Below are 22548 nucleotides of genomic sequence, written 5' to 3'. Positions count from 1 at the left end.
ACACAAAGGGAAACAAAGGACAAATAATCCCCGTTCCTCACAATATAAAAACCAAAGGTCACATGGTGAAATAATCAGGCAACATGTTTTAACACAAGACAATTTTTCCAAGCGTGTGCATCTGAATGGTGGGGACTGTGATCAGGCACTGGGCAGAGCAGAAACCTGAGAGGGATTAAACAAGTTGAGAGATGAGAGAGCCATGGACTGTGGCACTGACTTGCCCTAATGCAAGTCAACACTGTGATCCAGGGGAAGCCTGTAGCCTCAGAAGCCGTTAAACATCTGCCTGCCCGAAGCTGGGACAGTGCAAGAAGGTAAGGACCAGTCTGTACTTGTCCTGTTTCTCATTCTCTTTCCTTTCCATGTTTTACTAGGCAGAGCTAGAGTGGCAATATTAGCTTAGACATCCCTTTGGCCTCATAATTTAGCAGGTCCAAGAGGTGATGCTAATGGTAGCAAATAAAGCAAGGCGCCACACACAATCACCTGCAGCAGTGTCAGTACTGGACCTGGTGCTATTTTTGGCCAGTGCAGCAGTGCCTTGCCAAGCTGGCTTGCTTGCAGGGATGGATCCTGGCCATGCCGGGATGGGATGGAGCGGAGCAGAGTGAGCGGTGCTGGCCCAGCCAGGCTCTGCCATTTAGCCTCCGGGACAGGCGAGCATCCCTGCCTTGCTTAATGAGCCTCTGTAAACATTAGCAGGGCAGGTCTTTTCTAACTCTAAATTACTTCAGCATGCAAACCAGTGGGTAGAATCATCCAGACTATTTTCTGCTATCTGTACGGCAGTTGGGTTCATCGATCTCACACATCAATAAAAGGGACACTTAGGCTAATTGGAGGATATACCTTAATTACCTACACATGGCACTGAATCAGGCAGTCCAGCTAAACCCCAGTTCCCATGTAGCCTCTGCGCCGTAGAGTGAGCGGTGCCAGGAGATCCTCTTTCACTGTTTACCTGCCTCTTTCAGACCCACTCCTCCAGAAACAGCAGGAAGCCGGTGTGCTTTTTGACTAACAAACACATCCAAAAAGGGTGTGTTGTACCTCGCAGAAATCCCGACTCACAGAGCAGGATACACCCAGAAAACTTCTCCGGCGAGCACCAGCTTTTCCCAGAGGCTGGTTCTGTGCAAATTATAGCCAAGACAATGTATTTATGAGAGACTGTTCCTGTCTGCAGAGGTTGGTGTGAGGGAGCCCCAGGGCTCCTTCCCACCCAGCACAGCCCTCAGCAGCTCCCAGCCACCACACCAGCTCTGCAGCCATGGGAGCTCTCATCTCGGATCAAACCAGGCTCTCCTCCCAGTGCATCACAGCTGGGACCCCCTCCCGCTCACCTCTTCAGCAGGGCTTCTTGTGCAGGAGGAAAGCAAACCCCACTGGAGTTTTCCTGACATGGCGGGGGGGGGGGTAATCCTGGTGTCCATCTGCCCATGCTCTCCCTGCCTCCACCTGGCCCCATAAAGGGGCCATGAAGACCAAGACCTGTGACTTTACGCCACAAGAGAAGTGGAGGTACCAGTGTGCAACGAGTATCTTTAACACAAGGATACCCAAGAGAAGAGTCAGAGAGAAGATGGTGTCTATGCCGGTGCTTCAGCCAAAGCTGAGGTAGAGTTAATTCTCTCCACAGTAGCTAGTATGGGGCTATGGTTTGGATTTGTGCTGGAAACAGTGCTGATAACACAGGGGTGTTTTAGCTAATGCTGAGCAGTGCTTACACAGAGCCAAGGCCTTTTCTGCTCCTCACAGCACCCCACCAGTGAGCAGGCTGGGGGTACACAGGGAGCTGGGAGGGGACACAGCCAGGACAGCTGAGCCCAACTGACCCCGGGTATATCCCACACCATATGGAGTCATGCTCAGCATGTAAAGGTGGGGAAGAAGGAAAGGAAGAACATTCAGAGCGACAGTGTTTGTCTGCCCAAGTAACTGCTACATGTGATGGAGCCCTGGAGATGGCTGAACACCTGCCTGCCCATGGGAAGTGGTGAATGAATTCCTGGTTTTGCTTTGCTTGTGCAGCTCCTGCTTTACCTGTTAGACTGCCGTTATCTCAACCCATGAGTCTTCTCACTTTTAACCTTCTGATTCTCTCCCCATCCCACTGAGGCGGGGGTAACCGAGTGGCTGTGTGGGGCTGAGCTGCCGGCTGGGGTTAAACCATGACAGTGTCAAATCAACACACAGTTCAAGAGACATGAAAGCAGCTCTCCTTGTCACGCTACAGAAGCCTGACATTGGGGAAGCAGCTGCTACACTTTCTAGACCAAAATGCTGAACAATTACAGGCCGCTTAGCTCAGTGCTACCTACTGTGCAAAGTCCTCCATGCAGGTTTCCAGACAAATGAGAAGTTTGAGCTTTTCTGGTCACCTTTGATGATGGAGACAAGGAAGGATGATGAAGAACACAAGTTTAGTCTCAGCAGCTGCTCGCAGTAACATGACTGTCCCTGCCTGGAGCCACTGGGTGACTGGGTATCAGCCACGCAGAGTTACCTCTGCTCTGACTAGGGACTGACATGGGTTTTCTCCAATGGCTCTGAGGAGCAGCAAACCAAAGAGAATGATCTGAGGACCGTGACAGCCCGATTCCCAACTCTGAGCATTTTACACACACACAGCATCACAGGAGCCCGATTCTGATGAGTCACCCTGTTTAGTTTGACTCATCTCCCCTGCTCCTCACCAAACACAAGCCAGTACAGGCCAAATCCTACCCAGTTGATACTGTCTCATGAAAGCAATTACAGCAAGCTGCTTCTCAGACTGTAGGGCCTTTGGGTGCAGCTGATGAGTGCAGCAAGGGAATGCATGTGGACACATCCTGTACACTTGGATTGTCTCCATCCAGTTCTCTCCATACAGCTTTCCTCTACCAGAGAGAAACAAGTGTGGACAAGACTCAAGGTGGCTCTAGATATGATAGCGCCTGAAATCCCAGCAGCCTCTCCGGAGCTACTTTTCTCTTCCCTCTTCTAGCAACATACCTACTAGTGAGGCTGCACCCGTCTTTGCAAAGATAGAAGCTGTTTTTCTCTCTTTAAGTGTAGTCAGTTATGAGTAAAATTCTCTGAAGCCAGCAAGGTTTCCTAAAGTGTGTGAGGGGCCAGAGACCAGCCTTTTCTATTCCTCCTCTTTGTTCGGGTCAGGAATTTGCAATCCAAATCCCAGCCACACCAGGGCGGGCAATGAGCCCAGCTGCTGCAAATAAAAAGCATCTTAAAGAGTCCATGAGGCTGCATGCCAAGGACCTGCTGTGAGACAAGGTGATCTGAGCCCAAAAAAACGCTCTATGTATATAACAACATTAAGACAGCAAATATGAAAACCTGTCCTGCAATGCAAAGGAATGTGATAGTTACTGACTGCTCCCCTATAGTTGCAAAGAGTCCTTGAAATATTAACAGGGTTATCAGCATTCACTTATCGGTTACAGTAGTGCCTAGGATAATTCAAAGGGCTAAGCCAGAGCTTATAAATACACACACTTTCTCAATGCAAAATCCTTACTGACAGAGAATTTCTTACTTTTTTTAACAAAATGTGTTAATTTCTGTAATTAACAAACCTAGAAATGCAGCAATCTACAGGGAACAAAGCACTAAAATTACTCAGTCGTTTATTTTTGCTTTCAGTTATTACAGTATTTTCTTGTGGTGTGTGTTTTCAAGGCAGGTGTTTTTAAACACGTTTACTGAATCTCCTACAGTTTTGATGCAGCTGCATTTTGCCCCACAAAACCTGTGGTAGGTTCAAGCTGCAGGATTTCTGGGTGGCAGAACTTCATGCAAATGAAAGGTGGGAGTTTTGTACCCACACAAGAGAGTGGTGAGCACTGACACATGTGCCCACGTGGGTTAGGTGCACAGTATTGCGCACAGAGCACTGGAGCAAATCTCCCCTTAGTTTGAGTCAGTGTGGTCACACAGGCCTAAGGGAAGGACAGCGCATCATTTTCATATGTTGAAAGGGCTTTCCAGCGGATTTCTACCTTCTAGAAGGGGCAAAAGGCAAATATTTCTCTAGGCTTTGCATTTGGCTGCAAATGCACAGCAGCCCTAAGCTGATCTAAGGGGTGGCTGCCACCACCCCTCTCCTCTGCACTGGCACTCTTACTGCATTGAACTGTTTCTTCACACTCAGAACCTTTTTGTTTGCTTGATTTTTATTGGTGGTTTGGCTTTTTATCAACTTCCATACTCCCTTGCACAGTCTCTGGTACTCACCTGATGGACTGACCTGTTTCTTAATGCTGAACCTGAAGTCTGGGGTTTTTTAATGGCAGGCTGGCTCTTTAGTAACTTGGCACATAGAGACAGCCCCACACAAGGTCATACAGGTGCTGGGAAGGGAAGGACTGTAACAGCCAGAAGCAAGACTGGCTCAGATTTGCTGCAACTTGCAGCCTGTGACATTTGTGAGTAACTTCCAGCCCCATTCATTTACCTGTTGAACCACGCTGCCTTGTGGATTCTTTATCTTTTGATCCCAAGTTTAGAAGAAGATAGCAATGCTGTTATCAACACACAACAACTTACACAAGCTCAGTCAGTTCAAAGGGCTAAACCGCATTTACAATTTGTTAATATGCTTCTTTAGTTTCTGCAGCAAAAAGGCAACAGGAAAGAATTTTCCCACCAACAAGTTCAATTTTCTATTCAAGGAAGCTTCTCAAGGAAGCATATTATATATACATACTACTATTAAACTAGCAAGTGTTCACTAATTTATCAAGCTTCCCCTTCAACCCAGCTACACTTCTTTGGACCCCTTCACAGGGATGTTGTTCCAGAAATTTGCTTCCCTAAAGGCTTCAAACTGTCTTCTAACATCCCACCTAAATTTATTGAGTTGGCTCACTTGCAGGCTTTCCTTTAAACTGCCCTGGTCCTGTTTTCCACAAGTACTTCAGAGAGATAGGCAGCAATCAAAGTCCTCTGGTTTTCATTTTGCAATACTAAAGATGCAAACTTCTAGTGTGATACCTCCAGTGAAACAAATCATCCCTAACTTGTTCTCTTTACAATATATATTAACTTTTCTTGACTAGGAACTATCAGAATGGTACAGAGACGCAATATTCACAGTGCTTTGTACAACAGCACATAGTATCTTTAGTAAACCCATCCCCCTTAGCAAACCCCTGCAGTGGAAGCCCTGAACCAACTCAAACACACAGACAGTGGGTGGACAAGAAAAGGCAGTCACTCAAATAGTGTAATTTTAGAAAATTGAATAATTCTCCATGCCAGGATTCGAAAAGCACTTTAAATACTATGTAAATGGAGTGCCCTTCTCCAGCGAGAGAACAGCGTGGCCCTGGCACATCACACCCAGGTAACAATACACTGCTTTCCTCTGGGAAGTGGCAGAGCTGCCTCTAAGCAAGCAGCAACACATGATCCAACTGAAGGAAATGCAAGAGGTGCTGAAATACCGTCACACAGAGGCTAACCTGTTCAGAGAGATTTCATGTCTCATAAATTATCGGAGGGAAAATTAAATCCTACAAAATGCCTAAGAACAGAAATAGAAAAGAAATTAAGATGTCTAACAAGGACCAGAAGCAGTGGCTGTTCCTTAGTGTGGGATTATTAACTACTGTGCTGTCCAAAAGTGATTAAATTACCGTGAAGCTCTAATGGATCAGCATCTCATTTGCTAGAGGACCAGCTCTCAGCTGCAAGCTGGAGCTCGACCCCTCCAGGACCTCCACAACGTGCTTACACCCATCACCATCTCCCACCACACCACGAGGATGGAGGGGGTGTTCAGCAGCAAAACAATCATCCTGAGGACTGACCACCAGCAAATTAGGCACTGACTGCCGGCAGTGGGGAGCAGGGAGGGATGATTCTGGTGACAAAACCAGTGAGAACCCTGCATTTAATAATCACTGTATTGTAAAAGGGAAAACTGCCACAAGAAGGAAAAAGCACTGGAAATGCAAATGCAGATGCACAATTGTAAAATCCTCACACTGAGCTCTCTGCTGGGTACATGGAGGGATTCAGTGACCCTGAGGCAGCCTTACCTGATGAATGAGCCAAGAATACGCCTTGCAGAGTGTTAGGCAATGTCATGTAATATGACTACAGCAGTAAGCACAAAGGCTCTACAGTGTGAAGAACAACATTGTGAATTTCACAACTGCTGAAATCTCAAAATGATTTCTTTAAAATTCATTTTCAGCACAGGAATAAAATTTAATTAGCCTTTTCTTAGCATTAATCATTTTTACAGCTTCATTTAAATACCTGAAAATGCACAATACTCCAAATTCAAACAGCACTAAGCCAGAAAAACGCCATCCTGTATGATCAGTATGGGATGTGTAGAGCGTGAGTAAAGTTGCTTACCCCATGGGACACTTTCTAGTCTGAGAAAGCTTTCAAGTTGACTAAAGCTGTCGCTTTACTTTGCCTTTAGGCCTTGAAAAGAACAGTGGGAACTTCTGGTAGCTAAAGTCTGATCAAGGACAAGCAGAGCAGAAACCCAGAGAGTCACTGGCACCACCTCAGAGCAGGCAAACAGCCTCTTCTTGAGGACTTTTCTCCCAAGAACAAAAGAAAAGGGATGGATGCTCAACAGCCACTGGTGCCATGAAGAATTTTATCTGATCATCTCAGCACCTCAGCTCAGCACAGTCTGACCCACGCTAAGCAGTCATTTCCGCTTAAGAAATCCCCAACCACTGGCAAGGCACATACAAAGTTCATAAATTAATGCATACAGAACAAAGAAGTTCACTGCACAGAATACAAAAAATGTCTTTATCTCTCCATTCTCACCTGAGTTTATTGCCAGCAATTTGTCATGTCCATCAATGCTGCTGGTAGTAAATCGGAATCTCTTATTTACAGCCCCTTCAAGCTGAATGAAGTCTCAGACACTGCTGAGCCACAAGGGAGCTGAGGCACAGTGGAACCAGCCAGCAGAGGTGACTGCAACTTGACACAGGGATAGGACAAAAATATAGTCATCATCTACACCCAAACTGGGACAGATTCCCCATTTGTGGGTACAGGTGTTGCTCCCACGGACTGCAATGACAATGACCACTGACATTCTGCATGCAGCATGCCCTGTGACCCAGGGCTGGCCATGGACAACCCATGACTGCCTGTGCTGGGCAGCAAAACCTCTGTGGGACTGTCACCACCTCATCTGTGGTCCCTAAGGCCCTGTGCAAGGAGAAGGGCAAAGCATCGTGGCTGCAAAACCTCTGGAAGCTGCACCCAGCAACCAAGGCTGCTGAAGTCCCAACCCCACAACAGCCAGTGGGAGCGCAAGGGCTGCATGGGCAATGCGATGGCTACCACTAGTACACTGGAAGCATCTCATGAGGTATCCCTTGAGGGGATGGACCCTGCCCATCACCTTGGGCCAACGCACTCACCTAACAGCAAGTAACAGCATGGTGGTCAGAAGAGGGTGAGGGGTGGATGAGGAACCTGCCCTGCCTCCCCAAAGGCAAGACAGAAGGCAGTGAGAAAGGATGCTGCCACACCACCAGCCCGCTCCCAGCGCCTGCTGGACACACCATCATCCAGGCCTGGGGCCATCCCCAGTGCCGCCATCTGTATCTGGCTATCTCCTGGGGCAGTCGGTCAGTCGGTGTCTGGTGGTTTTCCTAATTATTTACAGCAGGTATTACAAAAGCAGAGGTCTCTGCTGCGCACAGCCCTGTACAAACTTGCAGCAGACAGACTCTGCAGATGTGGCGCCTTGCTGCACAACAGCACACAGCAAGCAGATCCAGTGAGCTTGAAGGGACAGAGGAGGAGAAGATAAGAAGGAAAGAGGAGCACCAGCATGTTTTGTGTAACAAGCTTTCAGCGTCCACCATGTCCTAAAAACGTGCCCGCTTTTCATAACTCGTGCAAACCACCAGTGCCTGCTGCCAGCAGCTTGGTCAACAAAACCATGTGTTAGGTTGCCAGGCTCAATACAGAATAACACTGGGTAGCTTAGTAAGCAGGACCTAAAAGTTAACCTATCTTGCCTAACATTCCAAAAAACTCACATTGATTTACCCACATTGCTTTAGCTCATAACAAATCCTTTTGCAAACAGCCCTGCAAAACCAACCAGAAGGCAGCAGCAGACTTCATGATCTGAAGAAACTATAGTTAAGATGGGATTTAAACTAGCAGGCAATTATCTGCCAGATGGAGAGCTCATCACACAGAGAGAGCACACATTGCTAAATTACACCGTGTCAGTAAAAGGAGGCCAACATCAGAAATACACCCCGTGAGAAGGGAAACCGAGTCAACCGATGGGATAGTTCAGTCATTGCTGCCAAGAGACCTCTCCTGCATGTGTCAGGACAATGTTAGCGAGCTGTAGCGTCAGCGAGCACATTGCGGGAAAAGCCACAGGATCCAAGCGACGAGCAGCAACATGTTGATAATTACTAGCAAGTCTATCATCACAGCAAACTGCAGTGAGAAAGAGGATTAAACACTAGGTGAAGATGGGCTGAACTCTGGATATGTAGCAGTGTTATTTAAGTCTGAGCCCATGACTCCTTCCGTAACTGACACTTCAGCCCATTTGGGAACTACTCAAAAGCAAAATACATTTACAAATAGTTAAAGCCAAAAGACAAACAAGTCAGCTCTGATCAGCAGGAAAGTACTCCCTGGAAAGCCTTATGATTTGTGTTTATTTTACCTCTGAGTTACTAGGTGGGAAGAGCTGAGTCCCTGGCTACAGCAAGAACTGACCTAGTCCTGACATGGCCTGAACAGATCATGATCCAGCTTTTATTATGGCCTAAACAAAATCCAGCAGCTGAGGGTCAAAGCCAGACTGCCCACACCACTGCTCAACTGAAGCAGAGGTGCCCACATGCATGAGCACGAGCCAGAAAGCCTCCTCTCCATCACCCTACAAGTGTGAGCAAGACCCTGTAGCTTATGGCACTTACCAAAGACAGAAACGTGAGTCACACAATGGCTTCTGTATCTTATTTGGCTCCTCTTTAATGTATAGCACAGAAAGACGTTGAGATCAAGGGCTGGAGGCCAGCCCATCTCTGCCCTCGCTAAGTGTCCTGATCGCTATGCTGAGTGAAGTGCCCAAGCTGTAGCAGGATGGTATTTCAAGTACACCCACTTCATAGGACACTTAACTGCCTAAAACAGGATACTGCTGCAGGGAACAGGCACCTAAAAGTGAGGCACTGTGGTGTTTGATGGTTAGATAATAAGTGATCTACTGGACCTAAGCTGTGAAAGGTGCCAAATGCCTCTTCCTGGCCATGCTGAGCTGTGTCTGGAGGCTGGCATCACGCACTGCTAAAACAGTGATGCACTAGTGTGAGACATCGTTTATATGACTTAAACTGAATTCAGACAACCAAATAAATAAATAAGTTTTAAAACTAAAAACCACAGCTTGGATGTTAAAGGGTCTCCTTTAGAAATACACCCAGCATGAACACTGCTGCAAGGACACAGGTAAATGAGGACCTGGGCTGGGCTGGTTCCTGGAAAGTCCAGAAGTGCTGTGACTGGAATTCAATTCAATAAACCCAAGAGATCAAGCAGCTCTTTGTACCCATGATGTATACTTTGGTGGCATGGGAGCTACAGAGAATCAACTTCACATCTGCTTCCAAACCTAACAGCCCATTGGGATTTAACTGCAAAGACAGACTTATAGGTGCTGGCCATCACACCTCTGAAACTCAAATCTGATTACACAGTGTCTCCTTTACCTCTTTTGGTGGGCTCCAGGTGCTTTTGCTTCTCTCTGAACCTGCATCTAGCCCCCAGACTCTGCAGCAGGCAGGAGGTGCCATGCTGACCATGTTTGTTAATGACGGCCTCTCCTTCTCCCTCCTTCAAAAAACAAGGAAATATTTTGACCAGATGTGCCATATTCAAAAGTGCTGGAGACCCATCGGAATGTAGCATCTATCACACATTCAGCAGTGGTGTTGAAAACAGATTACTTGCCTTTGTATTTGATAAGCGTAACCTGTCTATGTTTATTATGTGGTCCCCCGAGGATTTATTACAGGTTTACCATTTCATTTACTTGCTTTTTTAGTGCTTGGCAAGTGTAAACACTGGAATAAATACGAAGGTGGTTACAGCTCAGCAGAATTAACGACTTGTTGAAACAAAGTCCAAAAGTTTTCCTTTCTCTCCAGCAAATCCTGCTTTTCGTCCGACTGCTTTTCTTCCAAGTGTGAAGATCATCTTTCTGAAGTATTGTAAAATTTTCTTTCTTTGTTGAATGCCAAATACCCATAAAAGCATACTTTCCCCCTTCATTCACTCAAGCTCTTGACAACATTTAAAGTCTGTCTTAACATTATTCATGGCAAAACATTTTCCTGTTCGCAGATTATAACCTCCCCCATCCTTTCCATCTACTCTGCTGAACCTGTTACTACAGGCAGTTTGCTGTAACAGAAATAAGTACTATCATCCTTACAAAGAAAACAAACCCTTTTGTCCTGGTGCAAAACATTGAGGGTGGGTTCATCCCACTGAACTTTAGCCACTTAACAGCAAGGCAATTAGTCCAAATGAGGCACTTATTTTCCGTCTTTAATCAGGGGGTGAGATGGGCATCTCCAGCCACAGCCCTCCTGCCTATCAACCAATCATGGCTGCAACCTTCCTGACCACCTTTGAAGAGATACCACACTTCTTGGGCAGATGATGGTAGGTGATACAAATCTGTCCATAGAGCCATGTTGTACCTTCGAAAATGCTGTTTCAATCCAACAAAACCAAAGCATTGCAATGAAATCTCAATCAAAGTGTCTCACAAAAAAGGTGTTAGGCAAATCTCGCCAAACAAACAAGAGATCACTCAATGGCAGATTTCAAAATCTTCCATGATTACCTCCTGGACCTTTTGGAAACCTGTGCTGCATCCATAAATAGTTCAGTGTTTTTCAACACTGAAACAAGAGCTGCACCGCGGGGGTTAGTGGGATAATAAAACTGTCACTTGTCGCAGAAACACAAAGTGGCAAAACTGAATTAAATCAGGTCCTAGATGTTTCAAGCGGACAACTTCTGTGAACAAGGCTTTGAAGAACCAAGCCCATAGTCAACTTTTTCTGTACTCGGATTTATGCAATCTTTTGGCCAAATACTCTTTACAGGAGCAGACAAAAAGGCCTGTCATTCACAAAAGACAGCACTGCCATACTTGTTACTTAAATGACAAACTACATGTCAGAGCACTTGGAGTACTACTTTACCTAAAACCAACACCATTCCCACGGAAACCAGGACAGAAAAACTGCAACTTGGAAGACTGCCAGAAAGGTTCATTACATGGGTATCCTCAGCTCTTCTAACCCTCCTGCATTTCCTAAAGACTCTCCACAGGTATTTTTGGAAATACAAGTCAGAATGCCAAAGGAAGCCAAGAGAGCCAGTTGCCCAAATCCTGTAAATCAGGCAATACTGAGGTAAGCAGGTAAGTTGCGTTGTTACCTCAAACACTCACATGTAGAGTCTGTCCCAGCCAACGGGTTCTCAAAATCAAGAGGGCTTATAAAAGAGAGGGAGAAGGGATGGAGAGCACAGATCCTGTGTCTGACATCCAATCCTCCCCTTACTCATTCTCCATGCATGAGCGTTACAGCTAGAGTTGCCCAAGCTGCTAAATATTGAAAGGGTATTTGTAGCACATAGGATTAGAAGAGGTTCTGCTTCACATTTTCTTGTTTCTTGCCCAGAAAGTAATTCTGCTCCCGATGTCCAGAGCAGCCCCATTACCAGAGCCTTTCTATCAGCCTCACCTGACCTGCAAGGGAAGCAAGGAGCCCTATGAAATTGCAAGCTGAACCCATGCTATGGTGCACTCATTGCTGTTTGTACCCAAAATAACCAGATGAAAGTGAGCTCAGCTATGGCAGCGTATGCAGCAGTTACACATCTGGCTGAACTGTAAACACCATCATAGGTGTTACCTGCTATCACATGCCCCTGAACCCATGAACCCTGAGCACCCAGCCAGCCAAAACTCTGGAGTCATCCCACCTCCTGCAGGGGTGTCTGGCAGAAACCCAGAGGAGGAGGCAGGAGACCACAGATGAGTGTCTCCAACCCTTCCCTGAAGATGCTGGGAGACACCAGGGCCATGCTCCAACCAGACCAGTGGAAATGTGCAGATGCCAGGATTCCCATCCAAGCATCTGCTAGGGGTCTCACCAGGAAGCACCCTATCAGAGAGATGGTGAGCACACTACCCACCCTCACATAATGTCATACTTTAAACCCCAGCATTATTTCCATCAGTCATGAGATGCCTGAGAAAACCCATTCAGCTTCAAGATAGGAGTCAACAATGAAAGGGAGTTTCAAGATATTAAGTATACACCTGAAGGAAAACAGACCATTCAATGAGCCATGTAAAATTATATGCTTTATCAGCAGCCAGCCACTTCCTCAGGTAGCACTTGGGATGCTGGAGATAACAGAGCATAAAATCCCAGTGCTTCACAACACCTCCTTTCCCCTCTACTGCTTCTACTGCAGGTTTACTATCATCCTGACATCCAAGCCTAGAAAACTGCTCCTGCATTCTAAACGAAGAGTTCTTTTGCCATTACCCCTGACAACAATTCAGTGTTAACTCTGTATCAGAGTTTGCAGCAGGCTCCACAACCCCAGCCCTAAATCAGTTCTGAACTGCCAGGAAAGGTGTGACTAGAACAACAGAACAAAAGAGGATTCTTCCCAACCCACAAGCGCAAGTCGGACATAAGCGTGCTTCCATGACTACTACAAGGGAAGCAAATCACAAGGGAACACACCAAGAAAACTAATTCATTAATACACCCTGAGGCTTAAAAAGTAATAATAAACATATAAAACTACTACTAATCCAATTTAAAATGGTTATTGTAACTACTGCCTATTCGCAAACAATTTGAAAATAGGGGAAAAAAGTTTCCCAAGTAATCTCACCATTACACTTTCTCCCTCTCTCATCTTCAGTCTCATTCTTCTTACACCTTCTCTTTGTTATCCTAAAATCTCCTTTTCTGGAAACCACTGAGAAAAGCATCAACATTAATGCAATAAAAAAATAAACTGATTGGTATATGAAGCAAAGTGTGTACAAAACCAGCCAAACCCCCTGCCGCCTCAGTCAGCCACTTCTCATACCCAGCAACATGTTTTTAAACAGCGCTGCTGAGTTAGGGTTATGTAGGACTTTGATATATACTTGGGTTTTTTTCCTCTGGCAACCAATTATGACCTATAGTATTTATGGTTCCAAGTTTCACTTTGTGGGAGGAGGATAAGAAGTTCCATCTGCATATATGCTTCAACCACCAAGCATACTACGGTATATTGCTAAAACCTGTAACAAAAACCAGGAACATACAGCCTGCACTGTTCAGAGACAGAAACGGGGAGAAATAAACATTTTTACTGATAGCTGTGTTGCACAGCAGCATTTTCTGAAAGAATCTGATGGACAGAACAGCTTTATCTGAGATATTTACTTTTTAAAGTGTGCTGCAGTAAACATTTACCTTTTCTCTTTCTATTACTAGGGACCACTATTTTAGCAAAGAAATTGCTTATTTACAGTCACTTAAGCTGCAGGTAACTCCCTGTCTTATTTACATGCAGGAGAGAGATACCTTTTATCTCAGTATAAAGTTACTTTGTCAGTCAGCCTTCCACTAAATATTTTCCTCTCATAGCCATAAATGCTTTCCTGTCATTTGAAACAAAAATACACCACTCCTATGAAATCCAGAGATGAAGAGGAAGGAAGCCCATAGGAAAGCAACAAGGCAGCCACAGCTTTTTATCAGCTGGAGCAGATCAGACAGTTGAAAAGGGAAAGTCACATTCCTGCAAGCTGGACGGATGCATATCTGAAATGCATCTCACCTACAAAGAGATCAGAATATAGAACCCATATGGAAGAAATAAAGGGTTTAGGTAGACACAGCAGATCCAGGAGCTACCCTAACTTTAAAATTACAGTCGCTACTCATGATTTGCTGTTATAGGCAAGTAAATGTAAATGTTCAAAACCACAGCTACTAACCATTATCAATCATCCTTCACTTCAGCCCCACTTCAGACACCAAGTTTTGCAGCTCCTGGTGTCATGCATTAGTTCTAATTGAGGTCCCTCATCTTTTCCTGCTTGGTCCCTGCAGCCTCTGAGCCACTGTCTTCACATCCCTCACCTTAGTGCAGGATGCATGCATGAAGTTCAAGCTCCCAAGGTCCCTGGGAACACCATGGAAAAGACCTGCAGCCACACGACACACCCGAGATACCTCCCACAGGGAGAGAGGGAAGGAGAGACCTCCACCCATCCATTTCCATCACCTCCTGACTGTACAACCCACAGGGATCCCACCAAAGCCGCCTCAGGGAGTGTTTCCCTGGGAGGGGGCTGTGGAGAGCAGTGTGGGTGATAACTGCTCCTCATTGACCCTGAAAGCAAGTCAGCCTAAGGCATCACTTCAAAAAGAACCATTTTCCTTGGGGAAAACTCACAAGGCCCCATCCACCCCATCCGCCCCCCTCCCTGAAGGCAGGGGCAGGAGGACAGGGTCCATCCTGATGCTGACAAGGCACTGGGCCTGCATCCTGTGCAGTCACCCTGCGCCTCCTCTGCACCCAAAGGTGTCCCTATGCTTACAGAGACAACTTTTCCCTTCAGTTTCTTTTTTCCTTTTAATTGCCAGTGTTCACAAGCACAAGTAACCCTGCAATGCCTTGCACCTCACCTGTGCCCTTACCTTTATCAGAAGGGCTAAACCAATGTATTGCACCTTTGGTTACATTTGTATGGAAAAGAGCTGGAGATCCAGGATCATTAACATAATGACTTTTAAATTACAATAATAATGAAGATCCTTTACTGAGCCTTGAGTAAAAATCCCGAGACCTTATTGCAACACAAACGAGCTCAGTCTTAATTTGTACTTGCTGATAGTCAGTAACCTCATTGAATGCTACTGGAGATTAAAAGCCAAAGAAATGTAAAAGATACCTGAGCCTGCACTACCTCAAAAATGCTTGGGTGCCTATACCTCCCTGTGTGAGGCACACTACCTTCCCAAAATTGTGTATTGTATGTTGTATAATGAATGGTGTTTTACATTTACCTGGAGCACTTGAAAGCTGCAGCATCCAGTCCAGTTGGGTTTTGTCTGCACTGCTGAATTAGGCTGTGTTCCCAGAGGGGTTTGCACACACATCTATTGTACCCCATTGAGCTGTCGTGGATGATAAGTGGGACTACTTGTGGCAGCACAGCCAAGCAGGTGCCAGCAGCGTTTGCAATGTGATACCCAGGCAAACTTGTGCAAAGTTGAGGCTAGCACCAGCCTTCCCCCCAGCATCGGCAGGGCCCCCAATGTAATGTTTAACATGGGCAAAGGCAGCGTGACTCGAGCAATGTTTAACCTGGTTTTTGACCAAATAAATCCCCATTTAAGGATATTGTGAACATCAGTGTGGACAAAAACCAGTCGTTTTTAATAAGCCTGTCAATTTAAGTCATATATTTATTAGTAACACTAAGAAATCTCAGACTCATCTACTCTCAACCATCTGTTTCAAAAACCTGGAGTAAGAGCTTACCCCCCTGGAAAGCCAGGGCAGGATTTCAGCAGGGTCCAGATTTCACCCCAGTTGTTACAACATAAACCTAACAACACAATGTGCAGGCATGGCAATGTAAGGCTCCATATGAAAGCCTTGAAGGTATAATGGAAAAAGGAGGAAGAGGTTCTTTTAAGGAACCCCTGGAGCACACCTGGATTAGTTTCCTCCAAAAAGGGTCCGGTTTGTTCACTCAGACAGCCCTGCACGACAGGTATGGGCAGAGGGGCTACCCAGAGAGATTCACTTCAAAAGAGACTGACTTCAAAAGCTCCTTCCCAATCCAAAGCAGAATGCTAATATGCACACCACCCACATTCCTCCTCCTCCTCCGCTTGGGTCTGCTCCTGAGGGGCTGCGGGGGCACAGACAGGCAGGTACTGGGGGAAAGCAGGGCAGGCACCGAGCCTGCCCAGAGCTTCCCACTGTCCCACATGGCTCCCAGTGATGGTGATGCCACTGGGACAAGTTCTACATGCCGAACGTGCTGTTCTCAGGTTTTACAAAAGCGATCAACCCCACCTGCTTATTTCTTGATTCTTATAGTTTGTCTATATGCAGAAGGCCAAAATTACTTTGCTTATTAGAATAATGCCCAAGTCAAATGAAAGAATGCTGGGTTTACCCAAGTATCATTGTCTCAAAGTAATTCAACTGAGTAGCACAGCCCTTCACTAGCACCATTCACACTCACGTGCCTCCACAGCACAACACCTCACTGGGTGGAACTGAGATTTTTATAGCAGCAGTGTTACTTCCGACTTGTATATAGACCAAATTCCCAAGTTCATAAAGAGCTCTAATCCCTCCCTGACCCGAAGAGTAGCTGTAAGCAGGGCAGGACTTGGTGTTTGTCTGGGTTGAGAGGTTAATGGCTACTCTGCAGACAGTTAACTGGCAGGTCATTTTAGCAGATGATTTGCAGGTATTTCACAACACTTGGAGATAACCCTGTGGAGTACTTCTGTCTTGAGCTTCTTCTCCGCCTTTTTTTAAAGGCTGCATCAGATAAACCAGAGAAAGCAGTCAGGTGAGGCGGTCCTGGGCTATTCACACACTGCCAAACTCTGCCTTTTCAATTTACAAACAGTAAACTTGTCCAAACGAACGATAAATGGAGTTCAGTGCTTGTCAGAGTTGTTTTAAAATCCTATCCACAAAAAACTTTAATCTCTCAAATATCTCAAGGCTCGCAGCAGACAGAGTTTTGATCAACATCACAACAGAGTTTCGAAGTTCACACCTTCACCAACATGAAAACGATGCTGGAATGATCAAACTCCTGCTACTTAAGAAAACAGGTCTTATTCCTGAGATTTCACCCACTTGAACTGCATCAATCATTAGGGTGAGAAAGGAATAGTCACCTATTTCTCTGCTCTGAATACACTCCTCATCTAGTCTAACAACTTTTCCAAGCTTCATGCTCCAATATGAGTTCTTATCTTCTTCTGCTACCAGATAGAGAGCTACTGGTTCAGACAGTGACCATGCAATCACCTGCACCTTAATCCAAATGTTTTTCTTTAAGGTCACAAGCCAACTGCCTGTTTTTTCTGCAAGTCCTCACAGGATACGGAAACAGCATTTATGAGCTACTTTACCATATTAGCTGCCCCCCACCAGCATTTTGGGAGAACCAGAAGCAGCTTATCAGGCCACGCATCGCAGTAAAATCAGTCAACTCTGTTAATACCACTTTCATTTTCCCGAGGCAAAAAGGACCTCAAGCCTGCAAACACACAGGAGAGCATGACTCGCTCTCCCAGTGCTGCACACCATGACTATGTACAGTAAACCAAGTGCTGCCAGGATTATATCACAGTTTGCTTATTCATTTTTAATACAACCATCTAAAAAACAGCATCTCCCAAAGTGTCATTTTATGTACCTGGTACTTTCAGTTATTATTTTTTTTTTTTTGCTAAAAGAATACAAAAATCATTTTTAGGTTGCAGAGGGAGGCAGTGAGGAACATATCTGGTTAAACTTTCGAAAGTCAACAGAAGTATGGGATCAGGTCCACAGTAAACTTACAGACTGGCACCTGAAGAGGAAATTACTCACTGCATGATTGATGCCACAATTAGAGGCATAAAAAGCAATTCCATGGTAAACAAGCAACTGAGCAGAAAAAGAATGATATCCTAAGAGCATGTATGTGCTTATAAAGAAGTATATATTGGATGACATCAGTCTTCACACACACAGACATGAATTCTCAGAGGCAGTTAATGGTAGAGTAACCCTGCCTCTCTCCTCCTCTCCCTCTCTGCAACAGCACTGATTTTTGGGGCACCGTTTGGCCAGTATCTGCCCCTAGCACTACTAAAGCAACTCCAGTGCAGCCAGCCACATTGCACAGCTGTTACACAGCCGTAACTCACTGCTTTCAGAGCTGCCATTCCTCACAGGAGCACATGCCAGCAGTGCAAACCATCACAGCTCCACCAGTATCACATTCACCCAGGCCACACCAGTGGAGAAGCGGTCTGAGACTCTACCAGCCAAACCTCCCAGTACGCAGAAGGGAATAAACATGTTTTGTTGCTAAAAAAGCAGAGATACCAAATCTCAACCGTTTTGTTTTGGTTTTTCCTAAGAGGAAAAAAGAAAAGGGAGGGAATACAGCATTACAGATGGCATTACAGATACACATGCATTCTCTACATCTTGGCAAGTCACATCATTTATTACCCTTCTACAACCACATCAGAAAAGCTTCATCTGAGCTACCACCTCAGCTGAGGGAGTATATACCCCCCATGCATACTCGTATTTATTTACCCTTGTGATCCAGATTTACTAAACAACTTCAGACCACCACTTCAATCAACAGCACATGGGCTTGATGCATTGCTGTGGTTCCTCTCCCAAAATTTCAGAGATAAGCCACTGCTTCAGGAAACCTAAAGCTGCACCCTAGCCTGCAAGTGGGCTATTTCTGCCCATGCCCCCATACTGTTCCAACAGGCAGAATCACACTTCATGAACCTCAAAAACTTGCTTACCTGAGACCGACACTTTCATGAGTGCTTCCAGGGGTCTGTTGTTGTCCAGATCACGACTGAGTTTGAGTTCCCCAGTGGCAGAGTCCAAAAGGAGTAAGTTTAATTCATTGCCTTGCACAAAAGTGTAAGCCAGGCTATCAGACACATCAGGATCATGAGCTGGGATCTTGCCAATCACACCAGAGGGGAAGCTGTTGGACTTGTTGGTCACATAGTTGTTGAAGAGGATCTGGAAGTCCTGAAGCACAGGTGGGTTATCATTCTGGTCCAGGAGGCGGATGTGCACTGTTGCCCGGCTCACAAGAGGGGCAGAAGTGGCCTGCACCACAATCACGTACTCTGTCCGGCTCTCATAATCCAGGTCCATGAGGGCCGTGAGGTCTCCATTGAGCAAGTCTAGTTGGAAGACCTCAGGGATATTCCCTTCTACGATCTGGTACATGATCTGTGCATTGGTACCCTCATCAGGGTCGGCTGCACTAATCCGTGCCACAATAGAGCCCACAGGGCTGTTCTCTTCCACAAAGATGTCAAATTCATCCTTTTCAAAGACAGGGGGGTTGTCATTGATGTCCAGCACAGTCACCTGGATATCCACAGAGGCTTTCAGTGGTGGGCTGCCCCTGTCCACAGCAAAGGCCCGCAGGCTGTAGACAGCCACATTCTCACGGTCCAGCTTGCGCAGTGTGCGTATCACTCCAGAAGTGGGTTCGATGTAGAAGTCCCCATCTCCATCGTCACCACCTTGGAACGTGTAGAGGAGACGGCCATTGAGGCCCGAGTCACGGTCAGTGGCAGACAGCTGCAGGACACTAGTGGAGAGTGGCACATCCTCAAACACAGAGCCCTGGTAGCGGTCACGCAAGAAGCGGGGCGCATTGTCATTGGCATCCAGGATGAGGATCTCGACATAGGTGGTGTCTGACTTCTGGGGGATGCCATTGTCATGGGCTGTAATGGCCAACGTGTAGGAGGCCTGGTCCTCATAGTCCAGCTCCATCAGGGTGGTGATGGTGCCTGTATCAGGGTCGATGCGGAACTGGGGGATGTTATCATCCAAAATGTAAGTGATTCTTGCATTCTCCCCTGTGTCTTCATCAGTGGCACTTATGGTGACAATGGAGGTGCCAATGGGCTTGTCCTCACTGACGCTCACTGTGTAGTGGGAGCTCTGGAAGACTGGGCGGTGAGTGTTTGCATCCGTGACATTGATGAAGACCTGGACAGTGTCAAAGCGAGTGCCATCAGAGGCAGTGACTGTGAGCACATATTGCCTTTCCTGCTTGTAATCCAGGGGCAAGGCCAGCGTGATCAGTCCCCCTCCACTCTGACTGGTGATGGCAAAACGGTTCCTGGTGTTGCCACTGGTGATCTGGTAAGTCACTACACTGTTAACATCCCTGTCCACTGCTGTCAGGGTCAGGACGCTGCTGCCCACAGCCGCATCCTCATTCAGTCTGAGGTGATACACCTTCTCTGTGAAGGTGGGGTTGTTGTCATTCACATCCAGGACAGTGATGGACACACTGGCTGAGGAGGTCATGACCGGCACGCCATGATCCCTGGCCTCCACCCCAAAGTGATAGTTCTCCACAGTCTCTCGGTCCAGCTCTGCAGCCACCGTGATCCACCCTGTGCTGTTGTTGATCTGAAAAGGGAACCCAGAGTCACTTGCTACAGGGGCACCTCCGGTGGACGGTGCCATCTCTACCAGTTTGTATTCCAGGCGAGCGTTCTCCCCTGAGTCAGCATCCACAGCCTGGATGTGCAGCACTGAGTAGCCCAAAGGAACGTTCTCCAGCACCGTGGCCTGGAAGGGAGTACTCACAAAGATGGGGGCATTGTCATTCACATCCACGACCTGCACCGACACCATGCCGCTGGAGTTGATCAAGGGAGGCCTGCCCCCATCCTGGGCTTTGATCCGGAGCGTGTACTCCCGAATAGTCTCATAATCCAGAGGGTTGATCAGGTCAATGGCACCGGAGAAAGAGTGGATGTAGAACTGGCCTTTCAGGTTGCCGCTCACAATGCTGTAGTGCACCTGGGCATTGCTGCCTCTGTCCCGATCTGTGGCCTGCACCTGCAGTATCTGGCTGTTCACCGGGGCATCCTCTGGCACCTGGACAAGGTAGCGCTTCTCACTGAACTGGGGGTAGTTGTCGTTCTCATCCTCCACAGTGATGTGCACCATAGCTGTGGCGCTCCGTGGTCCAGGATCCTTGCCCTGGTCATTGGCTTCCACCACCAGATGGTACTCAGAGACCTCCTCGCGGTCCACGGGGGCTCGAGTCCTCACCACCCCAGAGCGTGGGTCAATCTCAAAGACCCCATCACCAGCTCCCGGCTCCAGCAGGCGGTAAAGCATGTTGGCATTGGCTGGGGCATCACCGTCGGTGGCGCGGATGGTCAGCACCTCGTAACCCACCTCCAGGTTCTCGCGGATGCTCTCCCGGTACTCAGGCTGCTCAAACACCGGCTCGTGGTCGTTGGTGTCACTGACGGTCACCGTCAGGTAGGTGGTGGCCGAGCGGCGGCGCGGGGAGCCGTGGTCGGAGGCGGTCACCTTCAGCACGTGGGTGTCCTTCGTCTCCCGGTCCAGGCTGCGGGCCGTGACCACGCTGCCAGTCTCGGCGTCGATGGAGAAGTAGTCGTTGGAGCGCTCGTCGAAGAGCGCCTCCATGGAGTACGCCAGCCGGCCGGCTTCCCCCTCGTCGGGGTCCTGGGCCCGCAGCACGATGACGGCCGTGCCGGCCGGCTCGTTCTCGGGGATTGAGACCTGGTAGCTGGGCAGCTGGAACTGCGGGGGGCTGTTGATGCTCCGCGCCCGCCGCCCTCCGCCCTCCTCCCGCGGCGGCGGTTCCCACCCGGCGGCGGCTCCGCGGGGCCCGGCGGGCGGAGCGCGGCGCAGAGCGGCCCCCACCGCCCTCAGGCGCCCGGCGGGAGGCAGCGCCGGCGGCTCCGCGGCCCCGGCACCGGCGCTGCGCCCCGCGGCCCTCGGGGGCAGGTGGAGGAGCGGCACGGCACGGGGCGGCCGCAGCTCCCCGCCGCCCGCCGGCGCCAGGGCGCAGAGCAGCGCGGCCCAGGACACGCAGGCGGCGGCGGACAGCCGCAGCATCTCCGGAGCTCAGCGGGCAGCGGTGCCGGGCAGAGCGCTGCCGCACAATCCATCCACCCGCCGGGCTGCCCGCCCGCCCTCATCCAACAGCCGCCGGCTCGGGCCGCCGCCGCCGCCCAGAGCCCCAGCCCCGTCCCCGGGCAACGAGCTGGAGAGCTCCAACTTTTCCACCTTAAACTTTGAAGTGAGTTCAAAATGGCTCCCCTCCTCCGCCTCCCCCCACCGCCGCTCCCGAGAGGGCGATTAGCATAAACCTGCTGATCGTCTCCCTCCTTCGTAAAAAGAAATCAATAAATTAAACACCGAGGTACCCCCGCGCCGCGGCCGGCCCAAGGGCAGCGCCGATCCGTGTGGCTGCGCGGCAAGGCAAGGCACGGCACGGCAATGCACGGCACGGCGGAGCCGCCCCTCTCCGTCCTGCTGTCCCGTCCCGTCGCGTCCCGTCCCGCTCCTGCCGCTCCGTTCGGTTCCGCGGCGGCGCTGAGGGGCACAGGCAGCGCGGAGCGCGGCGGGCGCTGCCCGGGGCGGGGTTTCCTGCCGGTCCCGCCCGGCCGCTCCCGGGTGGTGGCGGTGGGGGCCGAGCCGAGCCCGTCCCCGTCCCTGCGGGGCTCCCGCCCCATCGCTCGGCGCCTCTCGGCGGCCGGGCCCGGCCCCGCGCCCCAGCAGGCGGGAGAGCTGCGCGCCGGGCGCAGGCTGCGCGGGTACCGGTACCGGCGCTGCGGGGCCCGGGTGCGCGGAAGGCGCAGCGCCGCGGGTCGCAGCCGTCTCCCCGCCCGCCGA

At 48.6% G+C, this 22548-nt stretch overlaps 1 protein-coding gene across 6 annotated transcripts in view; it reads right to left on the bottom strand.

The window, feature by feature from the left end:
• CELSR1 (cadherin EGF LAG seven-pass G-type receptor 1) overlaps positions 1–21528 on the bottom strand; it is a 166129-nt gene extending 144601 nt beyond the window's left edge. For 3 of the 6 annotated variants that reach the window (XM_061366227.1, XM_061366228.1, XM_061366229.1), the window contains exon 1: positions 18651–21474. In XM_061366227.1, the coding sequence (XP_061222211.1) occupies positions 18651–21333 (2683 nt within the window). In that variant the 5' untranslated portion in view covers positions 21334–21474. Of the gene's footprint in view, positions 1–18650 lie in introns of all 6 variants that reach the window. The other 3 variants (XM_061366230.1, XM_061366233.1, XM_061366232.1) reach the window with 2 other exon arrangements.
• Between the last annotated feature and the right edge of the window lie 1020 nt (positions 21529–22548).

This window comes from Neopsephotus bourkii, unplaced genomic scaffold (assembly GCF_033783945.1).
Source record: "Neopsephotus bourkii isolate Nb327-2 ecotype Australia unplaced genomic scaffold, CSIRO-AGI_Nbou_v1 NB_1328, whole genome shotgun sequence".
Classification (NCBI taxonomy): Eukaryota; Metazoa; Chordata; class Aves; order Psittaciformes; family Psittacidae; genus Neopsephotus; species Neopsephotus bourkii.
Note: the sequence above shows the minus strand (reverse complement) of the source record. Positions and strands in the feature narration are given on the sequence as shown.